The 21,768-nt window shown below is 39.5% G+C and overlaps 1 protein-coding gene across 1 annotated transcript in view; it reads left to right on the forward strand.

Moving 5' to 3' along the window:
• The first annotated feature begins 370 nt into the window (after positions 1-370).
• Positions 371-21,768, forward strand: part of PDE6D (phosphodiesterase 6D) — a 39,486-nt gene continuing 18,088 nt past the window's right edge. The window contains exon 1 of the mRNA XM_054571588.1: positions 371-572. Within this exon, the coding sequence (XP_054427563.1) occupies positions 523-572 (50 nt within the window). The 5' untranslated portion in view covers positions 371-522. The remainder of the gene's footprint in view (positions 573-21,768) is intronic.

The following is a 21,768-nucleotide window of genomic DNA, read 5'->3' on the forward strand; positions in this document are numbered from 1 at the left end:
GATCTGTGAGTCCCCGGTAACCCCCTGGAATGCTGGGAAATGTAGTCTCGGCCACATCGCACAGTGCGACCTGCAGTCATCTCCGAGCCCTAGTATGCCTAGCGGAGGAAGCGGGCCCACGGAGCCTCTGCAGATTTAAAGCCAACCCTCCGCGGGGGCAAACTCTAGGCAACAGCAACGAATGAAAAATTTGTCCTACGGGACTTCCCGGGGCGGGCCCTTCTCATCGGCTCTCTTCGTCCCCTTGCGAAGCCGCTGAGTGTTTCTATTGGTTGATCAGGATGCCAATCGCAGAGCCGGGCTTTCTATTGGCTTCGGGGCGGGCACTCCGAGGCTAGGGGGAAGGAGAAGGGATCAGGAGCGGGAGCTGAGGGGAGGGAGAAACCGGTCCGGGTCTGGCCGCTGCCGCTGCTCGCCCGAGGTCTCCAGGCCGGGCTGCGCCTCAGTCGTCGGCTCCGGAGCATCGTCTGCGAAGCTCCGCCGGGCCAGCGTGGGAGAGCCGCGGGCGGCGGCTGCCGCATCATGTCAGCCAAGGACGAGCGTGCCCGGGAGATCCTGAGGGGCTTCAAACTGTATCCGCCCGGGAGCGGGGCGGGGCCGGGAGGACTTGGGAGGTGGCGGCTCGCTGAGGAGACGGGCCGGGGACGGGGGCCGCGCCAGGTGGGCACCCGAGGAGAGGCGGCGGGGAGGAAAGAAACGGCATCCCGCGTCCCTGACGGGACCCGGCGCTGGAGGCGGGGAAAGGGGCACCCTGAGGGAGGACGGGGACGTTGACGGGAGCCCCGGGGGCGTGGAGGCGGGGGAGCCCTGGGATTGCTCTGGAAGAGACGCCGGACGTCGGAAACGGGTGTCGGGGAAGCCACCCTGGGTCCGAGCTCCGGCCCGCCCCCAGAGGCCGGGAAGGCGCTGCAGCCCGCAGGGAAGGGCCGAGGGGGCGCGGTGGGCTGGCCTCGAAGCGCAGCAGCCTCTTTGGCGGGAAGTCTGCCGGGGGCGCAGGGCACAGTGACTTGGAGCGAGGGACCTTGTGTGGGCCAAATGCAAATGCTTCTGTTAAAGTCTCTTGGGCTCCCGCATCCCACGCCACCCCCGTCTTGTTTCCACAACTTCTCCTCACTTGTGGCTCCTTCCAGGGATGGAGCAGAGGAAACGGGGAAGAGAGGTCCGAGACCGCCCTCCTCGTAACTGTCTTGGCCTTGCGAGGCATTGGACGGTGCTGCTTCTCCCTCCGCTCCTCGGTTTTCTTCGCAGCGCAAAGAGAACCATGCACTTGTGCCCGAGGTGCCTTGAGGCGTGTCGGGCTTGCGCCGGGACGCCGGGCCCAGAGCTCCTGGCTCGCTCCCGGGTGTGCGGGTGGCGCGTCGACGCGGAGGAGCTGTCCAGCAATCCCGGGATTACGTCGGGGACACGGTAGGGCGCGCGGGGGTAGGCGCTGGGAATCCCTGCCTCGGGCCTCCTCGGGGGCGGCTTGTGCAGCCTCCTGTCCTTGGTGCCGTGAGGAAGCTTTGCTTTTTAACGGGGTGATAATCCGTACCCATGGAATGCGGATAAAAAATATGCAGTCTTGTGCATTCCAATTTTACGTCTTCCTGCTGACCTTAATCTCTTCTTACACGCTATGCTTACAAAATGGAGCATTCTCGAATTCCTCTCTCGGTGGAAACGGACTCACGCCTGCCTGTAGGGCTCCTCCCCTGGAGGCTTAGTCAGGCACCGTCCTCTGAGCGGTGTGTTTTCACAGTGCCCATTTCAGCCCTGCAAATCTTAGTGGCTCTGTCACACTCAGGAACCAAGTTGGTGGTCAATTTTAGCAGACAAATGCAAAAAAAGTTACAGGATATTTTGCATGGACAAATGAAGTTTACCCAGTGGAAGCTGCCCTGCTATGCTCGGTTGAGGGAACGGAAGGCATCATCACCTTGGCATACCACCATTCGTGATAAACTTCAGTAGTTTCAGGTGGTGAAGTTTAGGAACCGCCTCTTTTATGGCTCCATGTACCTTTCCATATTTCCCCACATAATGGCACCTGTAAGTAGAATAGAACGGCTGAAGTGTTAGAAAAGCTATGATGTGGATTTTGTTTTTTCCTCAGGTACCTTATATTGTTACTTAACCTGTATACTGTAGACAGTAAACCACAGGCTACGGAGAATCCTATGGTTTCAGAAGCAGTATTTTTGTCGGATTGGAATTAACATGTTGCTGAAAACAAGGAGGGGTCTTTTTAATGGCTTTTGGACATAGCAGAAAGGGAACGTTTGAGCTTTCGCCTTCAGTCTAGGCCCTTGAACCTACTTGGGAAAGAGGCTAAGAGACAAACATGGAAAACAGTAGAAAGCAGAACTTCTGTCAGCCCTCTAGAAGGGGAGGTTCAGTAACCACCTCAGTGAGGATGTTAGTGGGCCAAGAAACAGACTTTCAGGGAAAGTTTGATCTGGGATGATTAAATCACAAAGGAAGCAGCCACATTAAAAAAAGCTGGCCTGGGAGCAATGGAGTGTTCATCTCCTGGTAGCTTTTATTGCCATCTGAGAATTAAGAGAGGAAAGGAAGGGAGTTCTAGGATTTGCTGCTACCTTCCAGAAAAATAAAATTAATGTTATATTAAGAAACTATTGTCCACCTTTTTTTGGGTAAGTTGTTGGGTAAACTGTTTCCTAAGCTTTCTTTTAGAATGTCTGTTTCTATAATAATTGTTTTTACTACAATTTTGCCATTATGTTCCACCAAAAGTACTGACAGCACTCATTTTCCACACTGACTATGTTGGTCTTTTTTGTTTTGGCCAGTTTGGACAACAAATGGTAGTTGGTTTTAGTTAGTGTTTCCCTGGGTCCCTGGATCCCTGGGGAGGTACTCTAGCATAGTGGTTAAGAGCTATACTGGTATGTAGAGCTACGCTGCCCGCGTTAGAATCCCCGCCTTGCACGCCTGGTTTTGTGTCCTGAGCAACTTCTTTGATGGCTGCCTCAATTTCCTCATCTGTGAATGGGGATAAAAATAGTACCTATCTCACAGGGTTGTTGTGACCCTGGGCAGAGCACTCAAATTATAAAACTCCGTGCCCACATCATTCCCTCAGAGGGTTGTTAGGAGGATTAAACGAAACTGCATATAAAATGCTTAGTACAGTATCTGGCACATAGTAAGTAATAAATGTTAACTGCTGTTATTATTTGTTGTATTATTAATAATAACAGTAGAGATAATATTATTATAAAGCCACTTATAATAACATGTCTTCATGTTATTCTCTTATTGAGAAAAACTAATATTTCTGTTGCACATCTTTGAAGAAATGGTTCAGTTAATAAGCACTGATGTATACCTAGTGTGTATCTTGTTTTCTGGGAATTAATCACATTTTACTGTGTGACCAAAAGAGAAGTAGTTCAGCTCAGAAGTTTTCTGATAGCACCTTTCACTTGTGTTCTTGCATTTCCTCTCTATAGTTTTACCCGGGATCCCCAGTAGCCTCTTTGTCATAGTACCTTGACCTTTGACTTTACTTCCAGTCAAAAATAGTCAGCTTTACATCTTCTATTCACTTAAATTTCCTTATAAGAATAGTACACTGTTGAACTTTTCTTGAATGTCATTAATGCCTAATAAATGCCTTGGTCAAGTGTTATAAATGAGTTTGAGGTTTATGATTTCCTAAAATATAGTTTTTGTCTTATCAACCCAAGTTCTGGAAAAGCAACCAGAATATACCACCTATACAGCCACTGAACATTGCTGGTCACAGATTGTCCAGTCATGGACTTCATGCAGATTGTGACTGGTAGTTTGTTTTCCAGGACACTCATGCATGGACTCAGAGAAGTTGTCACTGTTACCCTGAATGGATTAAATGAATATAATGTCCCATTGACTGTGTTATTTAGGATTTTTAAACAGGCATTCCTGCTTTCGCTTTTTTGGGAGGGATTTAGGGTATAATTTGATACTTACAGTCTTCTTCAGACCTTCTAAATTTCTTTTGTGTATCTGCTTTATGGTAAAATATAGTAGCTTCTGGAGATACGGAACAGAACATGGTAAGACTCTCATGGAAAATTCTGGTTATGTCATCACTGTATTTGATAAAGGGCTAGTAATGGTGCTGCAGTTATTATTAGTCATGACCTCACTTTTGCCTCACAGGCCTCTCTTGCCATTACTCTGCATCCACAAATCCCAATGATAGAGAAGGACTTGACTTTGGAATGTGTAGATCTGCCATTATTCCTGAGCTTTAGCATCATAGGAAGGCGATGCTAAACAGCCACCTTATCTAATAATCTGACTGTTCCAACCATTGCTTGAATGCTTAAAATTCAAATTGTCAAGATTTTAAGAGCAGCATTCTTCTTTTGTTTTTGACCTGCTGGTAATTTTGAAGCTGAGAGAAACAGCATACATATTTTTTCTACAGTTCGTTATCCATAAAGATCTCAGTGGATTGGACTAAAGAAGCACACTGTTTATGGCAAAGAAGGTGACAATCCCTTTTTAAGAATACACATGAGGATCTTGTTTAGTGTACAGCTAAGTGGCCCTGGTCCAGGAGAGAGGGACTTGAAATGTGCCATATGTTCAATAGTTGGAGAACTGAGAAGTTTTAACCTAAAGATGAAGAACTGGGCAAGGGACATGAGTGTTCTAAAGTTTAAAATAACCATTCTAAAGAAGAATTAAATATGTTCTGTATGGCTCTCAGAGAAATAGAAGACTCAACTGTAGCAGTTACAGGGGACAGAGTTTATTTAGCCCAACTTCTAACAGAGTTACTGCAAAAAACCTACATTTCCCAAGAAGGTATTTTAAGCAGCAGATGGACGCCTGTTTCAAGAGTATTGCAGAGGGAAATTGTGTGTGCATCAGTTAAGGTAGTAGAGTAGATGATCTTCAGAGAACTCAAATCCTTTTCTAAAACTGCAGTTCTTTGATTTGGTGACAACCTTTCTTGGTTAACAAGAATTCTTTTCAGCAAGTATTTCGGTTGAGATATGTACTACACCTAAACAAGGCAAACCATTTTCTGTGATTTGATGTAATTAAAGCAAGCTATTTCCTTTTTGTTTTTCAGACCACTCTTAGATACTTTTTAAAAAGATTTTTTTATTTATTTTTAGAGAGAGGGGAAGGGAGGGAGATAGAGAGGGAGAGAAACATCAATGTGTGAGACAGACATCAGAGACATCTATCAGTTGCCTCTCGCACGCCCCCAAATGAGCACCTGGCCAGCAACCCATGTATGTGCCCTGTCTGGGAATCAAACCTGCAACCTTTCAGTTTCCAGGCCTGTGCTCAATCCACTGAGCCACACCAGCAAGGGTTTAGATACTATTGATGAAGTGTTTTAATACATTGTGGATCCACTGATTCAGAATCACAGAGAGCAAGTATTGCCTCCAAATTTAGATAGTGTACAAAACTAAATATAAATAGCTCTAATGTAAATAATAATTAGATATAGCTGCAAGTAGAAACAACTTTTATTCCTATAGTCTTTCAGTTTTTCGAAGCACTTTATACATTATCACAACTCTATACATTGTTATCCTCACTTTATAGAGAGAAAATTAAGGATTGATGAGGTTATTGCTCAGATAAAGGGAGAGTCTTAATTTAAACCTTGGTTTGTCTTTCTATAAATGGCAGTTTCCTACAACATACCATAATGACTTGGGGAAATTGTTTGCTGTATAATTCTTTTTAAAATTTTTATTTATTTATTTATTTATTTATTTATTTATTTATTTATTTTAAAGAGAGGGAAAGGGAGGGAGAAAGAGAGGGAGAGAAACAACAGTACAGGAGATGTTGATTGGTTGCCTCTCACATGCCCCCAACTGGGGATGTGGCCCCTAACCCAGGCCTTTGCCGTGACTGGGAATCAAACAGGCCACCCTTTGGTTTGCAAGACCGCACTCAATCCACTGTGCCACAACAGCCAGGGCTGTATTATTGCTTTTGAGTTTAAAATTTTACCTCAGTATTTAAGTCACAGGTTTATTTTTTTTACTTGAAACTTATTCTCTTCTCTTGTATTCATATCCCCTATTTTCTTGGTTTTCCGTCAACTCTCAGATTTAAGGGGCAAGATTTAGGCTGGGATAATGAAGAATTTTCTAACAATTAGAGTTACCTGGGGAAAAAAAGACATTTTCTAGGAAGTATTTAAACAGTATGTATTAGTCAGTTAGAGCTGTTAAAACACCATATACTGAATGGCTTAACGCACATTTATCCTCAACAGGTCTGGAGACTAGAAAGTCCAAGATCAAGGTGCTGATTGATTTGGTTTTCAGCAGGGGCTCAGTTCCTTGCTTATAGATGGCCACCTTCTCCCTTCGTCCTCACATAGTGGAGGAAAAGTGGAAGGGCAAACTACAAGAGTCATAACTATACCATGTGTGGCACTGCTACATGTATGACAGTTCTGTTTGGAAATGATGGTTCATGGACAGGTCACTGCTAAATGAAAGACTTTTACAAAGGTACTAAATCTGAGAATCTAGCCTGACAACTTTCATGGAATAAAAGGTGAGAAATTTAACTGTAAACCTTTGTTTTTGAGCCATCTTCTGTGCGAAGAACAACAGACAGAGAGCTCTGGCTATAATGCTGCCACCTTTCTGGTGGTTCATTCACACATTTGTTTTCAGGGTCCATAGGTGCCAGGTATTCTGCTGAACATGAGATACAAAATGATAAGCCAGTTTTTATATTCAAATAACTTGTATAAGGGAGAGAGCAAGAGAAATTAACAGTCAGAATACAATGTGATAAGTACCCAGTAGTATAAAGTACTGTGGAACCTCAGAGAAAGAGTGACCGCTACCCCAGCTGGTGTAGCTGAGTGGATTGAGTGCCAACCTGTGAACTGAAGGGTTGGCAGTTCAATTCCCAGTCAGGGCACATGCCTGGGTTGCAGGTCAGGTTCTCAGTTGGGGGAGTGCGAGAGGCAACTGATTGATGTATCTCTTGCACATGAATGTTTCTCTCCCTCCCTTCCCCTCTCTCTGAAAATAAATAAAATCTTTGAAGGAAAAAAAAGTGACTACTGCTGGAGGTGTTGTGGAAGATGTCAGAATTGTCATTTGAATGGGATCTTGAAAGAAGAGTGAGTGCTGAGCAGTTTAATTTTTCAGATACTGGAGAGTAGCAGAGAAAGGAAAGTGAAGGCATGAAAAATGAGTATTTCAGGGGATAGTTAGGATCAAGAATGAGGATGAAAAATAAGTCCATGGAATTGCTGGAAATTTCAATCATTCAAAGAATATTTGAAGCTCCACCTAGAGTCCCATGATACCTTATAGGTCTTTGGTGATCATTTTGAGAATAGGAGATATTTGAGGAAATAAACTATAATCTGCCAAGGTTAGAAAATGGATAATAGATGAAACAAAGTCACCAAGAATAGATTATTCTTTCAGGGAATTCGGTGACTTAAGAAAGCAGAGATTAGGGGAGTAGCTTGAATAGATAGATTTTATTAAAGAATGGAAATCACTTATTTAAGATACCCAACTTTGTGCAAGGTGCTTAACATCTTTTAAAGAAGGGTAATTGTTCCATAGACGTTACAGAGATGTTATAAAATAAGTGAAATAGTATATGCCAACTCACTTTAAAACCGTAGCTCTCTAAATGCATTATGCTTACTCTTACATTGTTAACAATTATTTATCTTTACTTTAAAGTTCAGTGTAGCTTTCTGTCCTGGCCAAGTGGCTCAGCTGGTCAGAGCATCATCCCATACACCAAAAGGTTGTAGGTTGAATTCCCATTCAGAGCATAATCCCCGGCTATGAATTCGATTCCCAGTAAAGGCATAATCCCAGGTTGTGAGTTTGGTCCCCAGCAATTGATCTCTCTCTCTCTCTCTCTCTCTCCCCCCTCTCTTTCTTTCTCCTCCTCTCTAAAATTAATAAAAACATATCCCAGGTCAAGATTAAATAACATTCAGGGTTACAGGTGTTGTGTTTCAGCATGTTATTAAAGCCAGAGTCTTAGTGATTGTTTTTTATTCTAGCTTAAACATCTGAAGGCTTTTTCACCATTCTGGGAAGTAACTATGGCTGTTGGAGTGATAGCAAAGGAAGCCCCCTACATGACACAGATGTCCTATTTGAAAGCCAAAATCATCATTGGCTTTGCTTTTATTAAGAGGGTTATAACTTGAGGAAGTTGATTTTCCTCTCACTACTGGAGCATTTTTTAAAACTAGGTAAAATTCAGGGATCCCTGACTAGGTTTTGATAGAATTCAAGGGATTATCCCTATACCTCCAAATAACATAAGAAACTGGTTGATCCTTTAGGGGACATGCCCTTGGAAAAGGGCCTTGTGTACTTCTTCAATCAGGAGGTTCCGGGAAGCAAACAGAAATGCAAAGGCAGTCTCTAAGAATCTCTTTGGCTATGTCTATTCAGGCTCGTTTCTGGCTACTTTTAGGCACATAATGGCACATATCAGTAGAATAATAGACCTACTAGAGAAAGAAAGGTTTGTTTCATTGTTTGACTTTGCTAGTGAGAGACTGTGTTATGTTTCAAATAGTGATCTTTTTCTCATTACTAAATTACTTACCTCCACTGTTTCCCAGGCCAGCTTGAATTTTGATTGTATGCTTTCCAAGCACAGTACCTTTGCCAGAGCCAGAGTATTATTTCACAGGGATCTCACCACTGATTACAGTGCTGCATATTAAGTTTCAAGGATACTGAAACCTGGTTTCTCAGGGAAACCATTTATATTTTCTCACCTTGTCCCCCATAAGTAGGAAAAAGAACACAAGAAAAACCACTGGAAAATTTTTAGCAGAGACAGATGTTTAAATGTTCATGAATTAGAATTGGTTCTTAAGACAGGATGCTCTGTGTAATCAATGTTTGTGCAGAAGAAGCCTAGAAGGGCTTTTACAGAAGTGATATTTAAAAATTAATGAAGGTGCCTTGACCAGTATGGCTCACTTGGTTGCACATCATCCCACAAAACAAAAGGTTGCTGGTTCGATTCCTGATCAGGGCACATGCCTAGGTTACAGGTTCAATCCCAGGTCAGTTGGGGTGCATGTTAGAAGCAACCAATTGATCTTTCTGTCTCACATTGACATTTCTCTCCCTCCATCTTTCTCTCCTCCAGTCTTAAAAAAAAAAAATGAAGGTAAGAATAAGAAAAGGAGGTGAGCTCAGAAAGTGAACAAGGCAGAGAGAGTGAGAGAGGAGAGATCATAAATACAGAGTATTGAAAGATAGACACAAGAAGAAGAAAAGCCACAATAAAAAATCTAGGAAAGTAGCCCTGCCTGGTATTGCTCAGTGGATTGAGTGCTGGCCTGCGAACCAGAGGGTCATTGGTTTGATTCCCAGTCAGGGTACATGCTCCTTTCTTTCTCCCTCCCTTCCCCCCCCCCTAAAAATAAATAAAATCTTTGAGGGAGGGAGGGGAAACAACTAGGAAAGCAGAGCAAAGAAAGGCATTCCTATGATGAAAATGCTCAGGATGCCACTAAATAGAAACTCTCTTTGTTTATTGCTAGTCATAGCTGTTTCCACCCCAGAGGAATGGGGAGAAGTTTTCTTCATGCCTGTGATCTTGGATTGAAGCTTTGCCTCATATTGCTCTGATTTGCCGTGGTAGACATAAGCATACACCATTATGTGCTTAGTCGGCCACTTTGCCTGAAAATGCTACTTACCTTGAAGTTCTTCAGACCATAGGTGATGAACCGCATGCACATATGTAAGTTATAGGTACTCTACCAAGTTATGAATTCAACTTAATGCAGAATGAGATTTTAAATTTTAATACGTTTTTACCTGCAATTTGGCTGGCTGACTGAGCTGTTCTCCTTAGAGAACGTGGGGGGTTTTTTTGATTGGTTGGTGGTTTGCTTTATGTGTTTTGCTGAGCTCCAGCTCTAAGTTGCCCTTTCTACTGCCTGCCGAACCCTGAATGAGGTGCTCTCCTGGTTTGGCTTCCAGACATTCTTAAGTGAGCCTTGCTTTCTGGTTGCTCAGCCCAAAAGAATTCTAATTAACCCCTCTGACTTGCCCTCTGATACTCAGTGTGGTTCAACACATATTTGAATGCTGATTGTGTGCTGAGCACTGACAAAGAAAGATCAATGATACAGTGCCAGTGGAATTTGACTTGCAAATTTATATGTACAGTACATTCTGATAAGTACCATGATGCAGGTGTAAACAAGTCTGCAGGTGCACTGAGTAAGGATCAAATAGCTTTGCCTCTGAGTGTATCAGGGACCACAATCAGAGATGTGGTTGGCTTAGCACTGGATCATTAAGGAGCATACTGGAGAGTGGAATTCTTGTTCTAAGCAAAGTGGAGCAACTTAAGCTAAGCATTGAAGTACAAGAATATAATGTCTTTAGGAAGTGCAGAGGTTAGGCACGGTTAGAGGATAGGGTGCATCTGGTGGCTAGCGTAAAAGGTGACTCTGAAGAATAGACTGAGTAGCAGAGACTAGACTGCCTTCCTCCCTCCAATAAACCTTGATTTACCCTCTTGACTTCTTTACCCTAGGCTTATAGTGATTTATTGTACCTGCTGCCCTCCCAGTTACCTGTTGATTTTCTGTTCTGTATCAAATTATCCTTTTGACTTGACACTACCTTCCTATCTCATCCTTCTCTATTAACTTATGACCCTTAAAAAAAAATTCAACATTCCTAAACCTATTTACAAAGCCTAAACTTTATGTATTCCTCAGAAATGTGTATGTCTGAAGATGGAAGGACTTTTATTGTACACTCACATAGTGTTAAACTGAGACTGTTTCAGGAATAGAGGTCTCGTTCTATCCTCTAGAACAATGTTTCTTATATTATCACTGGTAAAGAACCAGGTTTTAACTTCTAATCCTTCACAGACTGATATTTTTAGAAATTAAATGAAAATGAAATATTAGAAAAAATTACATACAAAATAAAAGTCAAGAAATTTTATTATTTAAATAAATTACTCTGCTAAAATGTTATTAAAAATTTTAAACACTTACCATCTCACAGACTGGTAACAAATAGATTCACAAACCAGCGCCAGTGTGTGGACCACATTTTGAGTAACACAGCTGTAGAATCCCCAATATAACTTGTGCCTGATACACAGTAGAACTTTAGTGCGTGTTTGGGAAATAAATATGTGAATGAGATGATTAGCGTGATTATAGTAGTAGGAAGGGGGAAATGACAGTAGCAGCTCTCTTTGGAGAGTTGGAGGGAAATGATTGAGAAAATAAAGAGTACTGTAATAATGTTACCCTCCATGTAAAACAAACTTTTTCTCATCACTTCCTTTGGCTCTCTAGTGAAGCAAATATATACTAGCAAATCACCTGTGTGAATTTCTGAGAAATGTTCATTCTGATCTTGCTAAATATGTAAGATTTACTCTAAATATCTGCAGAAACATGTCAACCCATTTATCTGATGTAGCTCTCACAAAACAAATCTGCAGTTGTCTGGGGTTGGTTTCAAATACCAACCCCTGCCCTTCAAATCAAAGCATCTCTACATGTTAATATGGACCATACTGCCAAATGCTTTTTCTGCCTTAGATTTTTCTCACTTCCTTCTGTGTCTTCTCAGGTTAGCTGAATAGGGTAAGAAGTCTTTTTATCAAAAAATTTGTAACAAACAAACAAGACTTCTATGTCAATTAAGTCTAATTAATTACAACACTACAAATTTTCAGTTCTTAAAAGCAAATTGTAAGATCTTGAATCCCCTTCAAGTAAGAAGGATTCGTGGTGTCATTCAGAGGATAGAAAAGCAGGATGTCTAATTTTTAACCTGCAAACACATAGCTGCATTCAAAGGAGAGCGTTATTTTGAAATACATAAGTGTAATATTTGAATGGAACTTATAATAGGGAAGTTTCCTTATTATTATAAATAGGATTCCATGCCTATTGTAGATCAGTACAGCATCAGTCACTCAGTACATCATCCTCATTCTATATTAACCGTATCCCAAGAGGACATTGTTAGGAAGGGCAAAAGAACCATTTTCATGGTGTAATTGAGGATCTGCCTGCCTTTCTCACCCTCTCATCAGTTCCCTTAGCTCTTCCAGCTCTGGAGGCCTGTCCTTGCAAAGATACTCAGGACCAGCTGCCTAAAGCCTCTTTCTTTCCAAGAGTATGTAGTGTGGATAGACACCTGTTTGAATGCTATGTTACTTACTAGCTGTGAGTTCCTGAGAAAGGTATTCACCTTCTGAGAACACCAGTGTTTTCATGTGGGTGTCAGTATTAAATGACATAAGGTCAAAAAATAGAAAAATGAGCTCTAAGTATAGCGCTTGGTGTATGTATTGAATTTAGGTACTCAAACATTAGTTCTTTTACTTTGCCTCCTCTTTCTTTGAGGACTAGCTTTAAGTGATGAATGTAGTCAGGTGCCAGATAAGGCTGGAAATATTGTTCACATTTCCCCTGGCCTTATACTGTCTACAATTATCAAATTAAACAAGACTGTTAGGAAACCAGCTCTGAGAAATGCAAGAATTATTGAACTTTATAGCCATTGTTAGGCCAATACAATAGCCTTTGGAGATTTTATAGAACTCAGGAGAGATACCAGAACCTGAGTCTTGGGCTAATATCTATTCTCCTAGTCCTGACTGGACCAATTGCCTGGCAACATGTTCCCTTACCATTTGAATGTGGAAGAGACCAACTCCTCAACTGGTACTAGATCTGTTTGTTACTTTGACATTGTTGTGGCTTTATTGCTTTTGTACAATTTGATATAGCTCAGTAATTTCTGGAAAATTTGCCTAAGCTAGAAAATACTGTCTCTAGTCATGCAACATGTCCTCTTTGTAAATATGTCTTTTGCCCATCAAGGATATATAATAAAAGACCAAAAATCAGGAATCGTAAAAACGAATGAGTTCTGACCTGTGGAATACATTAGCAGAATAATCTGAGCTGGCATTCCACAACATCAAAAGGCATCTTGTATCCTGCAATATTTGGAAGGGCCTCTCTAGACTCGTGTCCTGGAAGGACTGCTTGTCCTATACCATGAGGTTAGGGATCATGACTTACTCATCCTTTATCCCCAGGTCTTGAGTATAGTCTCTCCCTGGTACAGACTGGGCATCCAGGATAGCTGATTGTGTCATATGAATATTAAGAAAATGGATGTTAAAATCAGGCAGTCAAAAACCAATTTTATGGCCCTTGCTTGTGTGGCTCAGTTCATTGGAGCATCATCCAATGCAGATAAAAGTTGTGGGTGCGATCCCTACGTGCAGGCACAGATGATCTCTCTCTCTCTCTCTCTCTCTCTCTCTCTCTCTCCCTTTCACCCTTCCTCCCCCCTTCTCTCCTCCTCCCCTTCCTCTCTGTAGCAGAATTGTGTGTGTGTGTTTGTGTATATATGTGTGTGTGTGTCTTACTAGCCTTGTGACCTTGAGCAAGTTACTTGCCATCCCTAAACCACAGATTTCTCATCCATGTAAGGACTGTAATAATAATGTCTATTTCATAGGGTTGTGAGGATTAATTTTAATCTGTATAAAGCATTTAGCCAATATCTTGCACTCAGCACGTAGTCATCATTATGCAGTAAATGCTGAAAATAAAGGTCAGTGGTACTGTTACTGTTGTGCATGTTATTGCCAAAGATTCTTAACACCCTAGAGATGTGTAACATGAATCATCTGACAACAGAATTTTTTCCATTTCTTGGAAAAAGTCTTCCCTTTAATTTCTCCTGTTCATTTAAACAGAAATTTATTTTGGTAAGGAATGTCTGATTCATGTAATTGCTCCAGATAATTTTATATGAAAGTTTTCCTATTATATTGTTTTTAGAAATTATTTTGGAGGAATAATGATCTGGTGAGGACTTATGAATATTTTTAGTTTGGTTGTGAATATTTTTAAATATTTACTTAGTCGGTCTAAAAATATGCTAAACATTTTCAATTTCCATGGGAAAGCCATCAGGGGAAAAAACATCTTTTCCTTTTTTTTTTTTTTTTTTTTCTTTTGCTAGGTTGTATCTCTAGTGAAGTTTAGAAATTTGAAGAAGGGTATTGCCAAGAAGCTGCAAAGAGACCCCATGTTTTAGCTGCTTATTGGTCTTTCTGCATGCAAAGAGAAGGATGTGGGCAAATAGTCCATTGTTTGTTGCTGGTTCCTAAAGCACTGCCAGGGGAAACTTATACTCCTGGGGTCTGTTATGTCCCCAGGAGGGAGTTGATGGAAGGTAGTTATTAATCTGCGCCAACTTAAGTTTATTAGCTGTACTAGTTCCCAAACATGTTTTTGAGAGAGAAATTCTGCAAGTCCTCTTGTAATATTTATCTATCCCTTTCATCTCTAGCCAAGGGTTATTTTTTTTCCCCACAATTTTTTAGACTTTTGATCTTTTTCTCTCACTGCCCACCTCTCTTCTCCCCCATGCTTGCCTTTCCTCCTTTAAACACACAACATATTTTAGATCCAATGACTTTTTTCCCCCTGAAAAATGTGTTATTTCAAACTTTCTTTGTTTTATAAAATCTTATTTTCTAGAAACATCTTTTAACTCCCAGTGTCAATTATTTGTTTATCCACTATAGACCACCCCTCCCTTTCCGATAGTATAGAATATGAACTTCAGTGTCTATAATTTTTTCCTTCTGTTCTTTAAAGGGATTTCTTTCCCAGACCCTAAAGCTATTCCAAGTCAGGTCCCTGGACGAGTAGTATGAGCATCACCTGAGAGCTGGTTAGAAATGCAGAATCTCAGGTCCCACCCCAGTCCCACTGACCCGGGATCTGTATTTTGACAAAATCTGAATTTGATTTGTATACACATGAACGGTTGAGAAAGCACCACGGCAGCCCAGGTGAGTAGCTCAGTTGGTTAGGGCGTGTCCCCATATGCCAAGGTTGTGGGTACAATCTCCCATCAGGGCACATACAAGAAGCAGCAAAGAAATGCATAAATAAGTGGAACAACAAATCGATATCTCTCTCTGTCCCTCCCTTCCGCTCTCTCTCTAAAGTCAATAAATTTAAAAAAAAGAAAGAAAGAAAGAAAGCACTGCTGTAAGGTTTGCTCAATGGAAGGAAAACTCGGTCAAGTAGTGCTTCTCTGTGGCTTTGTAGTGTAATCACCTGAGAAACTTTGAAAAAGACTGATGCCTGGGTTCCATCTTGAGAGATTCTGTTTTAATTTTTCTGGGTGGTGGTCCCAGCATTGGGGGTTTTAAACATTCCCCATGTGATTCTAATATGCAGCCAAGGTTGAGCACTGCTATTGTGCATAAATTTATAATTTGCACTAGTTTCTTAGAATATTGTTATGTTTAAATCAATGCAAGACTAATGAAGAAAAAGCTATATTTTTTACAATTACATTTATTGGGAGGATGTATATATGTATAGAAAAACATTGGAAAAATAGACCCCAAAGTGTTAAATGGTAATCTCTGGGTTACAGGGTCACAGCTATTGTTTTTTGTCTTCTATTTTCCAAATTTTCTATAATACCCATGATTTCCTTTGGTTATGAATCTTCATATGTATATATATATATATATGTCCACTTTTAAGTAAATGTAATCATTCTATGTGTTTTGTGAACTGCTTTTTAATTTTTTTATACATTTACCCTTTTTTCACATATAAACATGTTACAGATATTTTCTCATACCATTAAGTATCATTACACAGGCTTTTATATTGCTTAAAATGAATGCTGACCCAGGATGGCTTAAAAAGTATGATTACAAACTGACTGAGGTTTTTGAGAGACTGATTAACTCTTGGAAGCCTTTAGTGTTTGGAAGCTTTCCTTATCCACAGAAGGGGAGATGTTTAGATGGAGATGTCGAAACTGCAGTGAGGTCAGATCAGACCTTCCCAAGGCTTTCCAACTATTGTCAATTGAGTACTAGCATTTGTTTGAGTTCTTAAACCTAACATATAAAGCTTGACTTAACTGTCCCGGAAGATACTGTACCACAGGGAATTCTTGATAATGTTTGCATTGCAACCTATGTGCCCTGTTGGCTGGAATTATATTTCTAAACTTCCCCTTCAGATCCTTTTTGGTTTAGTTGGAACTGTGTTTCAAGAAAACTAGTATCTCTTACAGTTTCCTCTGCATTAATATGCACACTATGACATGGAAAGCTGGAAAATCCTTAGCGAACCTCAATGATATGTAGTTGGCCAAGCTATGTTGTAATCAAAGAAAGTTAAGTGCATCCTGTTTCTCAAACCTTTGGAATACATTTCAGTCCTACAACTTAAGAGAGAGAGAGAGAGAGAGAGAGAGAGAGAGAATGAGAATGAGCATCTGCCTATAAAACTGTTCTGTCCTTAACCCAGTTAAGTTGCATTCTATGGGAAGAGAATAATTTTGTTAATGATCTCTTTACAATCAGATAACAGGAGATACATTCTGCAGTTGGGGAACGTTTTTAAGATGCATAGTAGCTTACTCTGTGGGAGAAAATTCTGTTTGTCACCTTTTTACCTCACTTAACCTTTTCTCTACCAAAATCCATATATAAAGGGTTTAGAAATATGCAGTTTTTAGTTTCAGAGAAATAAGCTTAATATTTCATTCACAGAATTGTAGTTTTGACCAACAAAGCTTTTAAACTTAACATTTCTTCTAAAGAGAAAGATTCCAAGACACTTCACAACCTAAAAACCTCAGGAGCCGGGGTGTTGACTAGAGATGTGTGTTCCCTTTGAGCAGTGTTTGATCTGAGTTTGTGCCTTAACTTGAGAGGGTAGTGCTATCAACCTTGGCTATCTTGTCTTGATATGCAAATCAGGAAGAGACCAGACACCTGGGTATGGCACAGTATTGAAAAGTGATACAGGCTCGTGAGTGTATATTCAGCTTTAGAGGCATGTTTTGGACACTGATACTTATCTTATCTCACAAGGCCAGATCACAAGCAAGCCGAAGATACTACTTTGTACAAGACTTTGTTATAGATAGTCCTTCTCACATTGCATTGTAATTATTCTTTTACCTGGTGGTTTTCTCTACCTGGAGGAGAACTCCAGCGAACATGCACAGGGATCATGTCTTATTAATCATAGTATAGGCTAGCCCTAAACCTAACCTAAATGTTCTAAATGTCCTAAATGTTTAGTAAATGTTGGACAAATGAAATGTTCAATTCGGCCTTGTTGTAATCCAGAACTCTTTGACCATGTTCAAATCTAGGTTAACCTGTTTGTTTTTTTTAACCAATTGAAAGTTGATCGCTACTTAACACCAGTGTTTAACAATTATAAAGTAGGTGACTATTTTGCATAATCTAGAGGGAACATAATTATGAAACCTATTTAAAATTATATCAAAATTTGGGGGTTGAATTTTTCAAGCACATTATGTTCACAGTGATATTATGTTTTAGATAATAGTCAAAACACCTTAGTGCCTTAACTCTTAAATAAGACATAAAAATACAAATTAAAGAAAGACTATTTCTCTGACCACTGATATAATTAGCAAATTAAATGGATGAGACACATGTTTGAATTTTGGATGCCTAGTATGGTCTTAAAGCATCCCTTTGACTTCTTAACTCTTTTGATTTCTTAACTATTACTCAAAAACTACTTGTGGTAGTCAGTTTGGAGTTTGTCCATTCTGAGTAACAGTTTTTTTGTTTAAAAAATTGAAATAATATGATTGAGATTAGTGTAGAATATTTAACTGTGTTTCAGTACATACCAAATTACTACATAAAGTTAGTTTCCGAAAATATATGCAAGAAAAAAAATCAAGAAAAATTATAGTAAAATAAAGGAATATTCTGTACAAAAGAGTGATTTCTTTGTAAATTTAGAAGGTGGCTTAGTAGAACAGGACCTGCATTTTAATCTGTCTCTCTCTCTCTCAATAGCTATAAGGCTTTAAATAGTCTGTTAACATCGCTGAGGGTGTTTCTTCATTTTTTAAAGGGGGAATGATACCTGCTACAAAAGAGTCAGCTGAGATTATATGTGTAAAAGTGATTTGTAAACTTCAAGGTGCTGTGCAAATGAAAGATGAATTTCATTGATAGTCTTAGTAGGTTTAATAGCCTAACTGTATTTTTTTTTAATTATTTTTAAAGTAGTGGTTTAGAAAACATTAGAGTGGAAGGTGTATTTGGGCATGAGAAATAATGTACTGGATTGGCCAAAAAGTTTCTTTGTTTTTTTCCATAAGATGACTCTAGAAGCGCTTAGTTGTCTTCAACTTCATTCAAAACAATTTTGTTAGATTGTGTCATGAGAGCTGTCATATCATTGTGCATTTTAAAAAAAAGAAAACATCATCAAAATCAGTGAATTTTTGTGTAACCATTTTCTATTGAAGGTGGAAGACAATACTCAATATTTTTGACATATTATGCTTTATTATTTCAAGAAAGGTAAAAACAACTGAAATGCAAAAAAAGATTTGTGCAGTTTATGCAGAAGGTGCTGTGACTGATCGAGTATATGAAAAGCAGTTTGTGAAGTTTCGTGCTGGAGATTTGTTGCTGGGCAATGATGCTCCACGTGGGGGTAGACCAGTTGAAGTTGATAGCGATCAAATGGAGCCTTTAATTGAGAACAATCAACGTTATACCACGTGGGAGATAGCTGACATACTCAAAAAATCCAATCAATAAAGTTATTGGTGAAAATGAAAAATGTGTCTTTTATTTTATGGAAAAAAACGTGAACTTTTTGGCCAATCCAATACTACTAAACTTTTCTTGTATCTATAGAGTCCATAGGCAGACCAGACTTTTTTTGTCCTTTATAAAATAAAACTGCAAAAAAAGGTGGAACAGGTTGTGTTAGACTCTCCCTAGTGGTTTTTTCTTTTTTATTTTCAATTTTATTGAGGCATAATTGACATATAAGGTGTTTTTTTGTTTTTCAGACTAGATCCAGACCAAGAATATATTTTATTTTTGTGTTTTATCCTTTGTATTCCTAACATACCCCCTTTTTACATGCTTAGGAAGTGTCTCTCTGATTCTTTATTACATGTTTGCCTTTTGAAATATTTCATGACCCTTTTACTAATTTTGAAGGCCTTTTCTTGATATCTCTGTAATTCTTTTTTAAATATATGTAACAGTTTTATTGAGATATAATCCACCACACCATACAACTCACCCATTTAAAATGTATAATTTAGTGCTTTTCAATGTATTCACAGTGTTGAGGAAGCATCAATACAACCTTTTAGAATACTTCATCACCCCCAAAATAAACCCTGTATCCATCCCAGCCCTGGGAAACTAAGTCTACTTTCTGTCTCTGTAGATTTGTCTCTAGATATTTCATATAAATGGAATCATAGAATACATGGTCTTCTATGACTGACTCATCTCACTTAAGATAGTATTTTCAAGTTTTATCTATGTTGTAGCATATTATCAGTACTTAATTCCTTTTCAATTCCAAATAATAGTCCATTGTGTGGATATACCATATTACTTATTCATTCATCAGTTGATGAACATTTGGGTCCTTTCCACTTTTTTTAGATATGAGTAATGCTGATATGTACATTTATGTACAAGTTTTTGTGTGAACATATGTTTTCATTTCTTTAGCACATATACCTAGGAGTGAAATAGCAGGGCCATATGGTTACTCCATGTTTAAACTTTTGAGGAAGTCTTCCAAAGTGGCCACACCATTTTACATCTCCGCCAGCAACATATGAGGGTTCCAGTTTCTCTACATCTATATCAACACTTTTTATTGTCTTTTTGATAATACTCATTCTAGAGGATATAAAACAATATTTTCTTGTGATTTTGCATTTCCCTGACGATTAATGATTTGAGCATCTTTTCATGTGTTTATTGACCATTTGTATATATTTGGAGAAATGTCTATTTAGATTCTTGTCCATTTTTTGATTGGATTGTCTTATTATTAAGTTGTAAGAGTTCCTTGTATGGTCTGGATACAATTCCCTTATCTGATGTATGATTTACAAATATCTCCATTCTGTGGATTGCCTTTCCACTTTCTTAATGGTATCCTTTGAAGCATAAAGAATTTTTAATTTTGATGAAGTCCAATTTGTTTTTTTCTCTTCCCATTTGTATTTTTGTTGTCTGTCATATATCTAAGAAGGTTTTGCCTAGCCCACAAAGAGTTCCTCCTATTTTTTTCAAGAGTTTTATAATTTTTGCTACTACATTTGTATCTGTGATCCAGTTTGAGTAAATTTTTATGTGTAGTATGAGAGTTGGGGGTCTCTTTTTTTTTTTTTTATATGTAGATATCAGTTGTTCCAGCATCATTTGTTCAGAAACAACTATTTCTTCTCCCACTGAATTGTCTTGATACCCTTGTCAAATTGACCATAGCCCTGGCTGCTGTGGCTCAGTGGTTGGAGCATCGTCCCATAATCAAAAGGTTGAGGGTTTGATCCCAGGTCTGGGTGCATAGAATCCTTGGTCCAGGCAAGTGCAGGAGGAACCAATCAATACTTCTCTCTTTCCTCCCTTCCTTTCTCTCTAAAAGCAAATGAAAAAAATGTCCTTGGGTGAGAATTTTAAAAAATCAATTGACCATAAATGTGAGGTTTATTTATGGACTCTTAATTCTATTCCATTGACTTATCTGTATATCCTTATGCCAGTACCACACTATCTTGATTACCATAGCTTTGTACGGTAGTAAGTTTTGAAAGCAGGAAGTCTGCATCTTCCAACTTTATTCTGTTAAGATTGGCTATTCTGAGTCCCTTAATTTCCATATGAATTTTAGGATCAGTTGGTTAATTTCTGCCAAAAAGCCAGCTGGGATTTTGGTAAGGATCAAGATGAATCTGTAGATCAGTTTGGGAAGTACTGCCATCTTAACAATATTAACTAGTCTGATTCATATAATCCTTTTTTGACCTGTAAGAGAGAATAACAAAAAACGCTGTAAAGAAAAAAGTTCTTTACTCTCACCCTGTCTGGGTAGCTCATTTGGTTAGAGCTCCATCCCCACGCACCAAATCAGCAGGTTCCATCCCCAGTCAGGGCACATGTAAGAAGCAACCAATGAATACATAAATAAGTAAGCCAACAAATCGATGTTTCTCTCTCTCTTTCCACCCCACAACCCCTCCTTCTCTCTATGTAAAAAATCAATAAATTAGATTTTTTTTTAAAAGTTCTTTGCCCTCCTTTCATAATTAAAAGTCTGGGGAGAATTTGACAAGTGAATGGACAAAAGGAAAATCTCAGATCCCCTGTTAGTTACCCATCAATTCTAGCCTTCCAACTCAGGGAGTTTCATATACTGAGCCTTAGAGAATGTGCATCAGGGTTTCCAAAGGCATCAGGGTTTCCAAAGGCAGACGGTGGACTTTCCCCTACTGATGGGACGTATATTCCACTCCTGATCTCCAAAGTATCCTAGGTGGTTAGAGACAATAGAACAGGGGAGGAATGTTTATTTTCTAAGTAGATGAACTTGTTTTTTTTACCCTGTGAGCCTTTAACTTTCCTGGACATGAGAACTTTGCTTTTTGTTGTTTTGTTTTACTGCTGTTGGTTTCTTTTGTTTGACCGTTTTGGAGTTCTTTAAACTTCATCAGCCAAAACAATTTGAGAGTTATCAAGATCAAATGTGCAGGTTGAGCTCAGAAGCCATGATTTTTCAGTCTCAACTATAGGCTCCTAAAGAGACCTAATTGTGGGGTCTGTCCTTCCCATGCCCTTTAGGGTTTTGTCTTTGTGACTCTTAAGATTCAAACTCTAAATGTTACCTTTGGGAAAAGTTGGCCT

Source organism: Pteronotus mesoamericanus, unplaced genomic scaffold (genome assembly GCF_021234165.1).
Source record: "Pteronotus mesoamericanus isolate MK-2021 breed Mesoamerican mustached bat unplaced genomic scaffold, CSHL_Meso_final contig_1018, whole genome shotgun sequence".
Taxonomy (NCBI): Eukaryota; Metazoa; Chordata; class Mammalia; order Chiroptera; family Mormoopidae; genus Pteronotus; species Pteronotus mesoamericanus.